This window comes from Thermobia domestica, chromosome 4 (genome assembly GCF_964235325.1).
Source record: "Thermobia domestica chromosome 4, izTheDome1.hap1.1, whole genome shotgun sequence".
Lineage (NCBI taxonomy): Eukaryota > Metazoa > Arthropoda > Insecta > Zygentoma > Lepismatidae > Thermobia > Thermobia domestica.
In genome coordinates, this window is record NC_137457.1 from 239,549,970 (window position 1) to 239,566,981 (window position 17,012).

Below are 17,012 nucleotides of genomic sequence, written 5' to 3' on the forward strand. Positions count from 1 at the left end.
TTTCGGAAGTCACTTTATTACAGGGTAGTCAAGAACTCTTGAATAGGGACTCAAATACTTCAATCATTATATTGATTTTCATTAAAACGACATACATATTTGATGTGTCTTACTGCTGTTTTATAGAATTTGAAACCTAAAATGCTTAATGGTTTGACAAATATACATAGAAGAGAGAGGTAGGAGATAATACAAAATAGCTTAAGTTCTATATATATATATATATATATATATATATATATATATATATATATATATATATATATATATATATATATATATATATATATATATATATATATATATATTTCCATTAGAGGGGAGAACTATCCTATTCTTTTAAATTATAATGTTAGAAAGAAGTGATCAGTCAGATTTATATTCCTGTCACAAGACAATTTAGCTCAAAATAAAGTAGGAAAATATATGCAGAACATCCTGGAAATATAATGAGAGTGTACTGTTTTCTATATCATATTTTTAAAGCTAACTTCCCAGAGCTTAAGCAGATTTGTTGTTTACATGCTACAAAGTACTACAATTTTGTGCTTGTTATCTCAATCATATTTATTATTATTAATATTGTTATTATTATTATTATTATTATTATTATTATTATTATTATTATTATTATTACGTTTTTGTATTTGCAGTAGAGGTCTATTTGTTCTTTTTGTCTTGACTGGGAGTGAATAGTGGCGACACACGGCGACTCGATCAAATTCGTTTCGGTCTATGGCTTGTCAGTCGGTTCCTATCCTACTTCAAGGCAAGAAAGTATCCACAACAACGAGGGAGTAGTCTCTTGCTTGTTCTGAAAGAGTAACACTTTTACTGATCATATAATACATAAGGATCTCCTTCCGACGTCATCCAAGTGCTTGTTCCGAATCCATACTTATGGACGGATTTTTAAGAGAGGCTTCAAAGTTTTCAAAACATTTTAAGGGCAACTATCTAGCTAGGGAAACTACCAGAGGTTCTAAAGTCAAAGGAAATTAGGTCCCCCTGATGTGTTCTCTACGGAGGTTTGATTCCGAAATCCTTCTGTACAACGAGACTTCTGAAAGTGGGCTTTGGTCCTTGTACTGACAACTCCAGTTAGCATGTGCACTCCGCATCAAAAAAATTGCAACAGCTAACGCCGTGAAGTTAGACCACTCTATATACATATTCTTATCCCATAATCGTGTCAGGTAAAGAGACCCCTCTCTCTCCTCCTTTCTTCTCTCCTATATTAAAATTAGCTAACAACATGAGCGCTATTCTTATTTCAAACTTTACATGTATTAGTTTTGATAAAATGAAATAACAAAACCAAGACCAAAAAAGATTCACTGCTTGATATAGGGAGAAGCTAAAACAAACAGGATCAAAAATTGAAACCAATGGATGTCTACTACACAGAGATTCATAAATGAGGCAGAGAGAGAGAGAGAAGAGAAGAGAAGAAGAAAAAGAAAAGGAGAACAGATAAAACAACGTAGTAAGAACGTAGTAAGAAAAGAACCTGACATTATAAAGTTCCGTTTCCAGAAATCCAATAGTAATATAGAAATAACGTTTTTTTTTTTCTTGCGAAATTTTCAGAACTATTCGAATATATAGAACATGCTTTAAACATTCGTTATGTCACTTTCATAATAGATAGCATACTCAATTTGAAGTAGAACTGTAGATCTCCGAGACGCATCTGGGATAATGTCAAAAGTTTAACAAAAATGCTTTTTTTCCCACGTGGTTCGATTGTAAATTCGTTAGTGTTCATTGGACGTACTGTCCCAAAATACATTATAATATACCCACTAGATAGCGTTGGTAACATTCTCCATTTTAGACTACTAATGCAAACTGAAAAAAGGGCAAAAAAACGAAACAAAAAGAAAAGAGAAAGAAAGAAAGAGAAAATAGAAGACTTCTATTTTATTGTTAAATTTCTATCAGAAATACCCTATATTAAAAGTTCAAACTGTATGGTAACGAAAAGTTACAAATGTTGGAAAGGAAAGGTTTATATTCCTCATAGTTGTAACATGATTCAAACTTAAACGTGAAAAAAAAAAAAAAGAAAGAAAGAAAGAAACACGCATTGGATTATAGGATGTTGCCAGCAACGTAACTATGTTTGCGACTCCTAATCTCTTGAACCACACGACCGATCTCAATCAAATTTTCAACATTGATATGGTTCGAGCCTGGGACGCTTTTTCATCATTTCATTTTAACGGTAAAACTTAGGGTTAGGAGGAGGGGAGGAGGGTTGATATATGAAAATGAATAAAACGTAATAACTCTTAAACCATGAGACCGATCTCTGTCAAACTTTCAACATAGATAAGGTTCGGATCTGGAACAATTTTTATCATTTCAGTTTAACGGTGCAACGTAGGGGCCGGATAGAGGAAGATATATATATGTAAAAAATGAAAATATAAGTGACTGTCTTTGTGACTTCATCACTCTGAAACACCCGACCGATCTCTATTAAATTTTCAACATAGATGAAGTTCGGGCCTAAGATGGTGTTTATTGATTTACTTTGACGATATAACTTAGGGTTAGAGGGGAGGGAGGAGTTAAGAAGAAGGAGAAGTTAAACGACATTTAAAAAAGAACAAAAAATTACCAGTATAAGTGGCGAATCTAAAATTTTTGGATTCGCTGAGATTAACAGTGACACATCTAATGCTGTTTAAGTCCAAATTTAGCTCCTCAACTTGGAGGAGGGGGATACATATAAAAATGATCGATCACTGTCCAATAGCAGTGTCGAATTCATAGTTTTCCGGCTCGCTGAGATCAACAATGACACTGCAGATGCTGTGCTCCACAAAATGGGGTGGGAAGAGGATATATAAAACACATCGAAAATAATCGATATCAAAGAAATCCTAAACAGTGACTGAGTAACGGAACATATTATTTTTTTTTTTCAATTTAACCCAACGAAGCGGATAATTGATGTTAATAATAATAATAATAATAATAATTGGCAGCTATACTGTGAATGAAAAGATTTCTTCCTATTATTATTATTATTATTATTATTATTATTATTATTATTATTATTATTATTATTATTATTATTATTATTATTACTACTATTATTATTATTATTAAAATTATTATTATTATTATTATTATTATTATTATTATTATTATTATTATTATTATTATTATTATTATTATTATTAACGTACTTTTGAACGTGCACGAAGAAATACTGCAAAATATGTCTTTTGTTTGTAATTTTTAATGGATTGTATGTATTTTTCCTTTATTAACGGGCATTAATTTCTCTCTAGGCAGTCGAATCAATCAATTTCGTTGTGTACTTTGGTTCGTTCCAAAGATCAGGGCTAAAGTAAGTAATATTTGGCTTGTAATTTCAGATGGCATGATAGTGTAGGGGTAACGTAATGGCCTTATAAATAATACGGCTATTGAACCTATGTTCAAATCCTGTTCACAACAAATTTAAACTTTTTACAAAGTGGTTGTGAAGAATTGATTTATTATACTGAATAAGCAATACATAAGAATGTGTAAGCAAATATCTGTATCATGATAGAGACGACTTGCGAATGCTGGTTGGGAAAGGGGGAGGGAATTAGAAGGACATTCCAAAGACATTGTTGATCTGCAGTATACACGTTTCGCTTTATCGTTCTCAGGAAGAAACACTACACCATTTGTTAAACAAAGTTTGGCTAAAGCAATCAGTGGTGTAGTGGTAACTTGCCAGACTTCCAAATGGAAATCTAGGACCGATTCCCTATCAGGTAATATGATTATTTCGCATAAAATAATGACTGCAGACATTTATCTTCTGATGGAGAACTTACAAGGGATCACTGGCGATAATTCAAATAAACATTGTGTGCGTTCTATATTATACACTGTAATGATAAGTATGTTTGATATTTATATTCGTCCCCCTCTCTCTCTGTCTTGACGTTTCCCTATCCCGTCTTTGGATCTTTCACTTCTCCCCCTCTCTCCCCCTCTCTCTCTCTCTCTCACACACACACATACACGCACTTCATGTTACAAAGTTAAAGCGGAGCAAGAGCCGGATATACCTGGTCTGAAGAATCTTATTAACTGTTAACTTCGGCGTCGAGTTTTTCGTGCTCTGGGGATAACATCTCCAGTCCTGGTCATCTCTGACAGAAATACTGTCCAAAAGCAAAGGAATAAGTAAATTTTTTTTTATCCTCTGGGTTACCGAGTCTCAATCGAATTACCGGGTCACTACGGATTAGAATCCTCGATTCAGTGATGGTCTATAACCTAACCAATATCATCCGACTGACACGATGATCCGTTTGAGCTCTTAGCTTGTTCATTCTATCTGTGTAAATTACGTTATATTCGGTAGAGATGAAATCAGTGTTGGATGTTCGGAACAGATAAATATTCGAAAAAGACAAGAAAATGGTAACTCTGGTTATTTGAAAACGAAAGTTTTTTTATACTAATTCGACACAAAATTTGTTATCATCCTGTAATTCAATGTGTTTTTCTCACGTCGAAATTTGAAACATGCTACAACTACGAGGAATATAAACTTTTCCTTTCCAACATTTGTAACTTTTCGTTTCGATACAGATTGGACTCTTAATATAGGGTATTTCTGATAGAAATTTAACATTAAAATAGAATTCTCGTATTTTATCTTTCTTTCTTTCTCTTTTCTTTTTGTTTCGTTTTTTTGCCCTTTTTTCAGTTTGCATTAGTAGTCTGAAATGGAGGGTATGTTGCCAGCAACGTAACTATGTTTGCGACTCCTAATCTCTTGAACCACACGACCGATCTCAATCAAATTTTCAACATTGATATGGTTCGAGCCTGGGACGCTTTTTCATCATTTCATTTTAACGGTAAAACTTGGGGTTAGGAGGAGGGGAGGAGGGTTGATATATGAAAATGAATAAAACGTAATAACTCTTAAACCACGAGACCGATCTCTGTCAAACTTTCAACATAGATAAGGTTCGGATCTGGAACAATTTTTATCATTTCAGTTTAACGGTGCAACGTAGGGGCCGGATACAGGAAGATATATATATGTAAAAAATGAAAATATAAGTGACTGTCTTTGTGACTTCATCACTCTTGAAACACCCGACTGATCTCTATTAAATTTTCAACATAGATGAAGTTCGGGCCTAAGATGGTGTTTATTGATTTACTTTGACGATATAACTTAGGGTTAGAGGGGAGGGAGGAGTTAAGAAGAAGGAGAAGTTAAACGACATTTAAAAAAGAACAAAAAATTACCAGTATAAGTGGCGAATCTAAAATTTTTGGATTCGCTGAGATTAACAGTGACACATCTAATGCTGTTTAAGTCCAAATTTAGCTCCTCAACTTGGAGGAGGGGGATACATATAAAAATGATCGATCACTGTCCAATAGCAGTGTCGAATTCATAGTTTTCCGGCTCGCTGAGATCAACAATGACACTGCAGATGCTGTGCTCCACAAAATGGGGTGGGAAGAGGATATATAAAACACATCGAAAATAATCGATATCAAAGAAATCCTAAACAGTGACTGAGTAACGGAACATATTATTTTTTTTTTTCAATTTAACCCAACGAAGCGGATAATTGATGTTAATAATAATAATAATAATAATAATAATAATAATAATTGGCAGCTATACTGTGAATGAAAAGATTTCTTCCTATTATTATTATTATTATTATTATTATTATTATTATTATTATTATTATTATTATTATTATTATTATTATTATTACTACTACTATTATTATTATTATTAAAATTATTATTATTATTATTATTATTATTATTATTATTATTATTATTATTATTATTATTATTATTATTATTATTATTATTATTATTATTAACGTACTTTTGAACGTGCACGAAGAAATACTGCAAAATATGTCTTTTGTTTGTAATTTTTAATGGATTGTATGTATTTTTCCTTTATTAACGGGCATTAATTTCTCTCTAGGCAGTCGAATCAATCAATTTCGTTGTGTACTTTGGTTCGTTCCAAAGATCAGGGCTAAAGTAAGTAATATTTGGCTTGTAATTTCAGATGGCATGATAGTGTAGGGGTAACGTAATGGCCTTATAAATAATACAGCTATTGAACCTATGTTCAAATCCTGTTCACAACAAATTTAAACTTTTTACAAAGTGGTTGTGAAGAATTGATTTATTATACTGAATAAGCAATACATAAGAATGTGTAAGCAAATATCTGTATCATGATAGAGACGACTTGCGAATGCTGGTTGGGAAAGGGGGAGGGAATTAGAAGGACATTCCAAAGACATTGTTGATCTGCAGTATACACGTTTCGCTTTATCGTTCTCAGGAAGAAACACTACACCATTTGTTAAACAAAGTTTGGCTAAAGCAATCAGTGGTGTAGTGGTAACTTGCCAGACTTCCAAATGGAAATCTAGGACCGATTCCCTATCAGGTAATATGATTATTTCGCATAAAATAATGACTGCAGACATTTATCTTCTGATGGAGAACTTACAAGGGATCACTGGCGATAATTCAAATAAACATTGTGTGCGTTCTATATCATACACTGTAATGATAAGTATGTTTGATATTTATATTCGTCCCCCTCTCTCTCTGTCTTGACGTTTCCCTATCCCGTCTTTGGATCTTTCACTTCTCCCCCTCTCTCCCTCTCTCTCTCTCTCTCTCACACACACACACACGCACTTCATGTTACAAAGTTAAAGCGGAGCAAGGGCCGGATATACCTGGTCTGAAGAATCTTATTAACTGTTAACTTAGGCGTCGAGTTTTTCGTGCTCTGGGGATAACATCTCCAGTCCTGGTCATCTCTGACAGAAATACTGTCCAAAAGCAAAGGAATAAGTAAATTTTTTTTATCCTCTGGGTTACCGAGTCTCAATCGAATTACCGGGTCACTACGGATTAGAATCCTCGATTCAGTGATGGTCTATAATAGGGTGGGCCGAAAAAATTTTTTTCAGATATTCAGGATTGAGTAGTTATCAAAAGTTGTGCATTGGTACGAAATGAAGCCATGCCAAATATGTTGATTTTAAAACAATATTTAACCGGGCCCCCGTGGCCCTAAAGTTCCCAATTTTTTGTTCAAATAAAATGGTTTTAGGTAATAATAACATTTTACCAGACAATACTATTAATACATAAAACATGACATACATGGTTTCAATATACGCAAATAACTATTAAGAGCTTAACTAACTTTCATAACTACCATATTAACACACGAAAAACCTTTGTGTTGAGCCCACCTCAGAACTCTCAAACTTTAAGAGAATATCACTTTTTCGCATCTGGATGCAAAATACATAACACTGACTTTCCGAAAGCGGCGCTTACATTGCTGAATTCAAATAAACTAGAAACAATATGGCTGCGAGCCTCTCTTCCTGTATTGCCTTGACTTCGAATTAAGCATATGATTTTGAATTACAACTCAAAATGCAAAACGATCATTAACCCCATTAAGAAATGAGATATACCCCAATAAGAGCCAAATTAAAGAAATTTAAGAACGGTGCTCAGAAGTTATGTGATATTTTCTCTTGCAAATGCTGCGATAGATTAACCTGTAAGTGTGGTAAATCAAATTATATACCGCTTTCGGAGTGGGAGCTCATATTAGATCAGAGAAATCAGAGACAAATGACGAGTTGCAATGTAGATGAAGCAGAATCCCATAGACTCAAAATAAAGCATGACACACAGATCGATTATGATGCTACGGTACCAATTACAAGAGGGTTACAATCGTTAGCCTCAATCCCGTACTTGGAACATACATTAAGCGCTTCCACCCCGAATTCAGACGATGAAGAGTTCGCATGGAGCTATCGTTTAGAGAATAAAATCTAAAGTAAACCTAAATAAACAATAGTGAGCCCTAAACAAATGAGTACCGCAAAAGATTTAACAGGTATGTCGAATAGGTCGGCTGCTAAAATTGTATCCGCTGTTTTAGAAGATATGAATTTACTGAACAAAACTAAGACAAGGTAGTAGATAAAAACAAAATCCGTAGCAAAATAGCAAAAGAGAAAAAGAAAAAGAAAAAAGAAACCGTCTACAGTGTAAAGCTACTAATTTTAAGGGTCTCTATTTTGATGGCCGAAAATACCAAACTATAGTTCTAATTGACAATTGAAATAGGCAAAGCACTGAAGAATATGCGGATTATATCGATTTGACCGATTGGTCAGAAGTAATAGTAACGAAACCTCCAATTTCGGCTAACGCATAAACAGAAGAACTAAACGAAATGATTGTGGAAAAGAGGAGGTTTCACAGTTTGTCACGTTCCCTTTCCAGACACAGGATTTGGAGAAGTGTCTAAGGGTAGTAACAGAAACTTCTTCAGAAGTATGCGGTAGTGTTGCACGAGACGGTTATATACGCGCAAAACTGGAAGCACGAAAGTATCTACCAAGCTTCGGACATAAATCTAAATATTTTGTTCCAAGATTCCGCTCAGGAGCTTTAAGTAAGAGGAGGGTGGGTGGGAGGAACTCGCTGTGTAGCCATCTCCACGTGGTGAGTTCTGCGCTGGTTTGGTGTTTGTTGGTCAATTTTTCAACCTTACCTTATGTATTTGTGTCCGTACTATTATATCTACTAAACACCAATCAGGCGAAGAGCTGCACATCAGATCAGAACATTTAAAATCCTGGGGTCAAGTTAAAGTATTAGGAATCTTAACCAATTTTCTATACATACTTAAAAAAAATGGTATACATATTAAAATAATAATAACACTTTTCGGACCCGCAGAGCCTGGTGAAATATTTTTATCTGCCTCTGTTTTGAGGAAGAAACATAGCATTATACAACTTTTGCACGGTAATCAAACTTAATTTTCCGAAAACAAATATTTCAATAATATTTTCACTACTCACAACCATATTTTTTCAGCATTAACGTTTTTTTGGGCTCCCGGGGCGCGGTTAAATATCTTTTTATCCGGCTCTGTTTTGGTAAGGAAACATCACATAATAAAAAAAATTGCACGGTACTCAAACTTAACTTTCTAAAAAAAATATTTCAATAATATTTTCACTATTCACAACTATTTTTTTTTCAAAATTAACGTTCTTTGGGGCCCCCGGGGCCCGGTTAAATATCTTTTAATCCGGCTGTTTTGGTGAGGAAACATAATATAACATTAAACAACTTTTCCACGGTAATGAAACTTAACTTTCTAAAAATATATTTTAATAATATTTTCATTGCTGGCTACTTTTGTTTTCAAAATTACCGTTCTTTCGGGCCCCCGGGGCCCGGTTAAATATCTTTTTATTCGGCTCTATTTTAGTGAAGAAACATAATATTATACAACTTTTCCATGGTACTCAAAAAACTTTCTAAAAAAATATTTCAATATTTTCACTACTCGCAACTATTTTTTTTTTCAAAATTAACGTTCTTTGGGGCCTCCGGGGCCCGGTTAAATATCTTTTAATCCGGCTCTGTTTTGGTGAGGAAACATAATATAACATTATACAACTTTTGCACGGTACTGAAACTTAACTCTCTAAAAATATATTTTAATAATATTTTCATTGCTGGCTACTTATTTTTTTCAAAATTAGCATTCTTTCGGCCCCCCGGGGCCCGGTTAAATATCTTTTTATCCGGCTCTATTTTGGTGAAGAAACATAAAGTAATATTATACAACTTTTGCATGGTACTCAAACTTAACTTTCTAAAAAATATATTTTAATAATGTTTTCATTGCTGGCTACTTTTTTTTCAAAATTAACGTTCTTTGGGGCCCCCGGGGCCCGGTTAAATATCTTTTAATCCGGCTCTGTTTTGGTGAGGAAACATAATATAACATTATACAACTTTTGCACGGTACTCAATCTTAATTTTCTAAAAAAAATTTTTTTCGGCCTTTTTCGGCCCACCCTAGTCTATAACCTAACCAATATCATCCGACTGACACGATGATCCGTTTGAGCTCTTAGCTTGTTCATTCTATCTGTGTAAATTACGTTATATTCGGTAGAGATGAAATCAGTGTTGGATGTTCGGAACAGATAAATATTCGAAAAAGACAAGAAAATGGTAACTCTGGTTATTTGAAAACGAAAGTTTTTTTATACTAATTCGACACAAAATTTGTTATCATCCTGTAATTCAATGTGTTTTTCTCACGTCGAAATTTGAAACATGCTACAACTACGAGGAATATAAACTTTTCCTTTCCAACATTTGTAACTTTTCGTTTCGATACAGATTGGACTCTTAATATAGGGTATTTCTGATAGAAATTTAACATTAAAATAGAATTCTCGTATTTTATCTTTCTTTCTTTCTCTTTTCTTTTTGTTTCGTTTTTTTGCCCTTTTTTCAGTTTGCATTAGTAGTCTGAAATGGAGGGTATGACCAGCGATATCTACTGGGTTTATTAGCATGTATCTAGAACAGTACGTCCAATGAACACTAACGAATTTGCAATCGAACCACAAGGGGAAAAAGACATGTGTGTTAAACTTTTGACATTATCCCAGATGTGTCTCGGAGATCTACAGTTCTACTTGAAATTGAGTATGCTATTTATTAAGAAAGTGACATAACGAATGTTTAAATCATGCTCTATGTATTCGAATAATTCTGAAAATTATGCAAAAAATCGTTACTTCTATATTACTGTTGGATTTCTGAAAACGGAACTTTATAATGTTAGGTTCTTTTCTTACTACGTTCTTACTACGTTGTTTTATGTTCTCCCTTTTCTTTTTCTTCTTCTCTCCTCTTCTCTCTCTCTCTCTGCCTCATTTATGAATCTTTGTGTAGTAGGCATCCATTGGTTTCAAGTTTTCATTGTGTGTGATTCAGTTTCTCCCTGCATCAATCTTTTTTCGTCTTGGTTTTGTTATTTCATTTTAATGAAACTAATACATGTGTAGTTTCAAATAAAAATAGCGCTCATGTTGTTAGCTAATTTTTGTATAGGAGATAGTAATTTTTGTATATGTGTAATTTTTGTATTTCTTTACCTGACACGATTATGGCATAAGTAGGTGTCTATTGGGTGGCCTATCTGCATGGCGTTAGATGTTGCAATTTTCTTGATGCGGAGTGTAAATTGGTCGAAGTAGTCATTGCGCCTTGGGGAATGTCACTCCTCTCACTGGTGACCAAGTTCACAAGATACTTATTATTGTAGCGCTGTAACCAAAATTATAATAGGAGCTCGTTAACACCCGTGCACGCCACTCCCAAACTGAAAGGCTGTTTTGTAAACACAATACTCCAGATTAGAACTTGCATAAAATAAAATACTCCTTTCTATTTATAAAGTTAATTGTAATGCTAACTAATTAATATTATAATAAACTTAGAAAAGTGATTAAAAAATTTCACCATTTCTAATATTCGACAACCATGTCGTGGAATACAAGGTCCTACTTTCTATACTCCACTTTATTATGTTCATTACTTAAGATAATATTTATAATTGTACAACGCTGTTAGAATTTAGCTAGCATTTCGCGTAATTTTCTCTTGTTGAACTTAACATTGACTCACAACTACAAGGAAAGTGATAAAGTATGGAGGACACATAGTTGTGCTAAGTAATCTAACAATTCTAGAGTTAATAACTGAATGGAGGATTAGATGTTCAATCCCTATATTACATCCACTACTACTCCACGAAGAAATTCTCTCTACTTTACTCTCACTAGCAAACAGAGAAAAATGGATATCTCGGAAAGTCATTCGGAAGTGAGGACAGTGGCGATTCTATCCAGACCAACATGGCCAACTTCAACACCTTCTTACATAATATGGAGAGCAATCCTAACGGCTACAAGTTAGTATGCGACGTTGCACAATACTAAAACATCTGATTCTCTTTAGCGGCTGAAGAAGACCGCGGTGGGCATATCATTAAATGCCATTTTTGCTTCATTTTGACCTGAAGCTGCGATCATACGAGAGAGACATGTGGAATGGGGAAGTATTCACCACTGAATGAAATGGCAGTGTTTATGCTAATGTTATTAATTTCTAAAGCATTATATCTCAGATATTGTGTTCTTATTTGATTGTATCTAATCTTATTGTAAACGTACAGGAAGCTAGAAACTGTGCGGAAAGCTCTCCAAAGAGCCATTACTTGAAAACCAAGAGAGTCAAAGAATGTTTTAATCTTATTTTTTAAACACAATATTATCTATCGATTTTTTCCCGCTTCTTTTGATGTATATTTGACTACTGATTTTACTCATATTCAATTATGAAACCAACAAAATGACAAATGGTGTTAATTTTCCCTACATTTTTCGCTAATGGTGAAGTCCACCGAAATTAATAATTAAAGAAAAAAGTGCTTCATGTAACATGCATAATGTGTACTTTTATGGTAACAAGTAACAATACTATTGCACACAGTCACATTCTATGAGCAGAAATAACTATGTTAGAAAGTATTTTGGTTTTTGCAGTTCAGATGCAAATTTGTAATTAATATCAGGATCGTCCGTTAAAAAAGAAGTCCAAACACATATAGCATAAAATAGACTGCATTCCATCTCAAACTCAGAGAAAAGCCTATTGACATAGCTTGAAGTTGAAGAGCCTCCTTGTCAGCGTCAGCTGAGAATAACATCTGCATTTTCAAGAATACCCTACTGATCTTTATTTTATCTAATTATTGTAACACTTTCCAATATATTAACAATTTCTCACTTCCTGCACTACCTCCTGCATAGCTCATTTCTGGACACTTCAAGAGGTTGCAGAGTCTAATGATATTTCTTCACGAACTTCATAATTTCTAGGAAAATATGTTTGTAGTGTAGTGACGAAAGCAGATATTCCTTAAGACGTTGAAATTTATTCAAATGTTCAAGACTCTAGCTGGAGAAATTCATTGTTTCATTACAAATTAACCAACATAAACTTTCGTTGGAGGTTAACTTTATTATGAAAATAGTTATAACATACCAAGGAGACACAAGTCGCAATATACCAGCTGAACAAACATAACATTACTTCGTGAAAGTTTGTTGTCCATCAAAGTTTCTCCCTGTAGACACGTGAGAAAGAATTCTCTTCGGGAAATGCCCACGTTGTTGCAATGGACCAAATTCAATACGAACACAAATTACTTTAATTTTAAAATAATCACCAGTAAAATTATAGTAAGTTTGTGCAAAACTCGGATCGCATGACCCAGTACTAGGACTTCTCTGAAACACTGGAACTAAAACTTCGAAGGGCTTGGACTGTCCAGAATGGTTATCAATTGAGTGAAATAGGAATAGTAAAAACGATCCGACTGCTGTGTGTTCAATGTTTCCCCTTAAGATTGATTCTTATGTAACACAGTTTTAAATTAGATAAAAGTGATTAGTACGAACAATTTTAAAGGCAAAACTGAAAAAGTGCAACTTACAGAATTGTAACAGAGAAAGTCATTTAATTTAGCATTTATTGATAATTAGAGTGAAAGTGATCTAAAGAAGAATAGATACCTGCGTTAATACTGACTTCAAATTTGACGGTCTTTCAGCTTCAGAGAAAAATGTCGTGACTGTGAACATAGTCAATGCCCAAGCAGTTTAAACTTTCTTCCAAAAGATATAAATCAATACTAATCTGCTTATTGTGTTGCATTAATTATTGCTACTACCAAGACGAGCACTTTTCCGTTTCCACTAACAGTTAATCATTGCACTGGAAATACATCAGATGGAACTCGTGTGGGTGGACGCAATCTGGGCTCAGAAAAATTATTATAGTAAAATCAAGAACTGTATAGCAGTTTCTGGAACATAAGTTCTGGAATATAAATACCACAAACGACCTAATTACTTATTCCTCTCCTCAGTTATTATGACAAAGACTTCATTATAGAATAGTGGTACCAAAGAACATACTTAAAACATATGATTACCTCTTAATGTTGTTACGTAAAAGAATTTACTATCCATCATTTACCTTGCAGTATAATCTTTATTGTAAGGAAAGTAGTGTCAGTTAAAGAGACGAATTTTATAATTCATGTTATTTGTTTTGACTTTGTAAATCTTTGACAATACCAATGCCTCGGATTTGGATAGCTGACTCTGTCTTTCGGATCAAAGTATCTGATTCGTGATTCCGAAACAATGTAACCCTATTCTCGGATCTAGTATCGGGTGTTAGAATTTGAGCTTTGGATTCATGTACTCGATTTCCACCGGATATAGAGTCTATTTTGAAGTGGATAACCCAGATCACGAATTTTCTAGCCATATTTACTCTGCAGCACCCCCTGAATCATATTAAGTTAGCTTCGAAAGAGGCCTTTCCAAATAACGTGCTAAGTACCGATATAAGCCCTTAGAACTCATGAAGATATCATACCCTTCTTTTATATGATTAGGGCAACCAAAATAACGCCACTTCTTTGCAAAGTATGCGTGTGCACGCAGAGATTGAAACAAGCCCGAAAATTAAACCTTAATAAAATGGACCGAATGTTTCCCACATTAAGCATACTGCTAGATCACCTCAATTACTCGCGAGTGTATGAAACTTTCAAAATAACCAATAACTACTTTATTTTTATCATAATCATATTATAAGACCAAAATAGAATTGCAACTATTTCTCTTTCTCCCCACCTATTCCGAACACATGCTTTGCGATGTTGTTCTTTCTTGGAACGTATTTGTCAGCTGTACCAATGGCAACATTCCAATTTCTTGCAAGTGGATGCCGCGTTGAAAGATTCACATCTATTACAAACAAAGATTTTGTTAAGTCAATTACCTCGTAAACGACTGCAACACAACTACTAATATGATTGTTAGAAATAGGGAACAAGTTTACTTGCAATAATCTGGACGTTCAAATGAAATGTGATATGTAACTGTTTTATTTATTTGATATAACATAATCATCTTATGCTATCAAGTGTACGGAAGAAGTAAGAAATAAAATTGGTGGCAATATTGCCCCCCATACATGCGGAGTGTTAGCAGTAGCTATTTTGTTTAAATTTTAATACAGAGTGTGTAATTTAGATCAAAATTTAGAGTTCCTTAATTCTCAAATCCTTGTATCATTATGCGAAAAGCAAACACTCAGTGCGTCATTTACCTAATATATCTGCCATCCGATAAGGAGGGACGTGGTACCATTTTATTTGTTTACGTGTCTCCTTCACAGTGTACATAAGAAAATTGTATATATAAGCATAAAGATTTTGATCAAAAATACATAACTTAAAACATACCAACTTGACTCGACGTTTGCCCGTGTGGACCATATATCAGTTTACCTACAAAGAGACAAGATTTCCATAATGCTTTCTACAAACAAAGAAGAAAGTACAAATATAACTAAATTGTGGGTAGAAAAGAAAATAAATGTTAAATCAAGATTTAAATAGTACATTTACTATGAATCTTTGCAATTCACTCGTCAAATCACGAAATATAAAAGTGAATCATTTTGTATAGAAACAAAAATGGCAAACATTTAAAAACTGGAGACCTATATGCTATCCTATTTAAATATATCAAAAAATTTAGTTTATATTTTAACTGAAGGTAATGAAATGATCGTATTACCAATAATATTCATTGAGGACTTGTAGCAAAAGTAATTCTATACGAAAAGACAACGGATTGAAAGTGTGAATAACAGTCACGTTAAAATAACGTAGAACAGGCAACTTAAGTAAGAAGTTCCAAAAATGACCATCGTTCCTGAGATACACAAAACCTACTTTGCACGTTTTGTTACTTCATTTTCTATAGCAGTACAAGCGATAATTTGCCATTTATATATTCCTAAAGAATGATGATTTTGTTACGCAGTTGATAGTTATAGATCGTACTTTGGGGATACTTAAATTTTGTACCACAAAGTGATCAAAATCGACATTTTCTATAAAGCAAGTATTATTATGAAATAGTAAAGTTGGTTGAAAATACAAAATCGCTACTCTTTTTGTCTCTTACATGAAAAATAGTATTAGTCTAATTGTTTTGTATCTAAAGAACATCTTTTGAATTTTTCGACATCATTATTTCTACATTCGTTGAGGTAGCTTTCTTCTCTGATATCAGCAACATCTTCTCAGCTTTTAGTATCATTGATAAATATCGGTCTCTTAATTTCAAACCAGCCTATTTATTATAGTAATGAAAACGCATATTTTACAATTTTTTCCTATTACCTCAGTAAAAGATTTTTACCACATTTTATAATCTCAAATTCAGACAGCATACATTCTGTAGGAAATGTATAATGCGTCTAAGAAGTGTTAATTAAAAAAAAAAACAGTTCATAATTTACTGTTGGATTTTCACATGTTCACAATGTATTTACTCAACTTTACGGTGTACCTGAACTGCTACAACAAGGTAGTATGTAATATATACCCACACCTATAACTGGATTCGCCTTATTTCTATTGTCATTCAACTTACGCTGTGAGTGACAATTGACACCAGACCTCCACAAAAAGCGACAGAACTTTCTTGGTTACCACTATAAATAGCAATAATTCATATTATATTGAATGTAGATACAAAATTATTCTTTTAATGTATTGACCTGCATATGCTCTTCACGTACAGTTATGCAGACCTAATATATAAGCATGAAAGAACGATTTGTTAATACAAGTAGAAAGGTCGTTCTGACTTGATTTACATCTTACTTTTTTCTTCTTTCACGATACACTGTTGACCTCGCCATTACAATTGGAAGAAAGTAGTACTTAAGTCTGGATTCAGGTAGAAGAAGAATACACAGCATTATAATCCCTGGAAATTACAGCACATTTTACCAACAGCTGCATGTACGTGAGTAGACAACATAGAAGGTGATCAGCAAGGACAGCGCTGGAGGGTTTCTGTAGAAAGAGGGTGCACAGACTGATGACATTCACAGGCGATTGGTGGCAATGTGTACAGAGTGCCCACCGTCATGCAAAACCGTATGCAACTGGGTGGGCGGCTGCAAAA

At 33.7% G+C, this 17,012-nt stretch overlaps 1 protein-coding gene across 1 annotated transcript in view; it reads right to left on the reverse strand.

Moving 5' to 3' along the window:
- Nucleotides 1-17,012, reverse strand: part of LOC145683923 (uncharacterized) — a 443,098-nt gene that overhangs the window by 50,090 nt on the left and 375,996 nt on the right. The window contains exon 17 of the mRNA XM_081755604.1: nucleotides 15,272-15,316. Within this exon, the coding sequence (XP_081611730.1) occupies nucleotides 15,272-15,316 (45 nt within the window). The remainder of the gene's footprint in view (nucleotides 1-15,271; nucleotides 15,317-17,012) is intronic.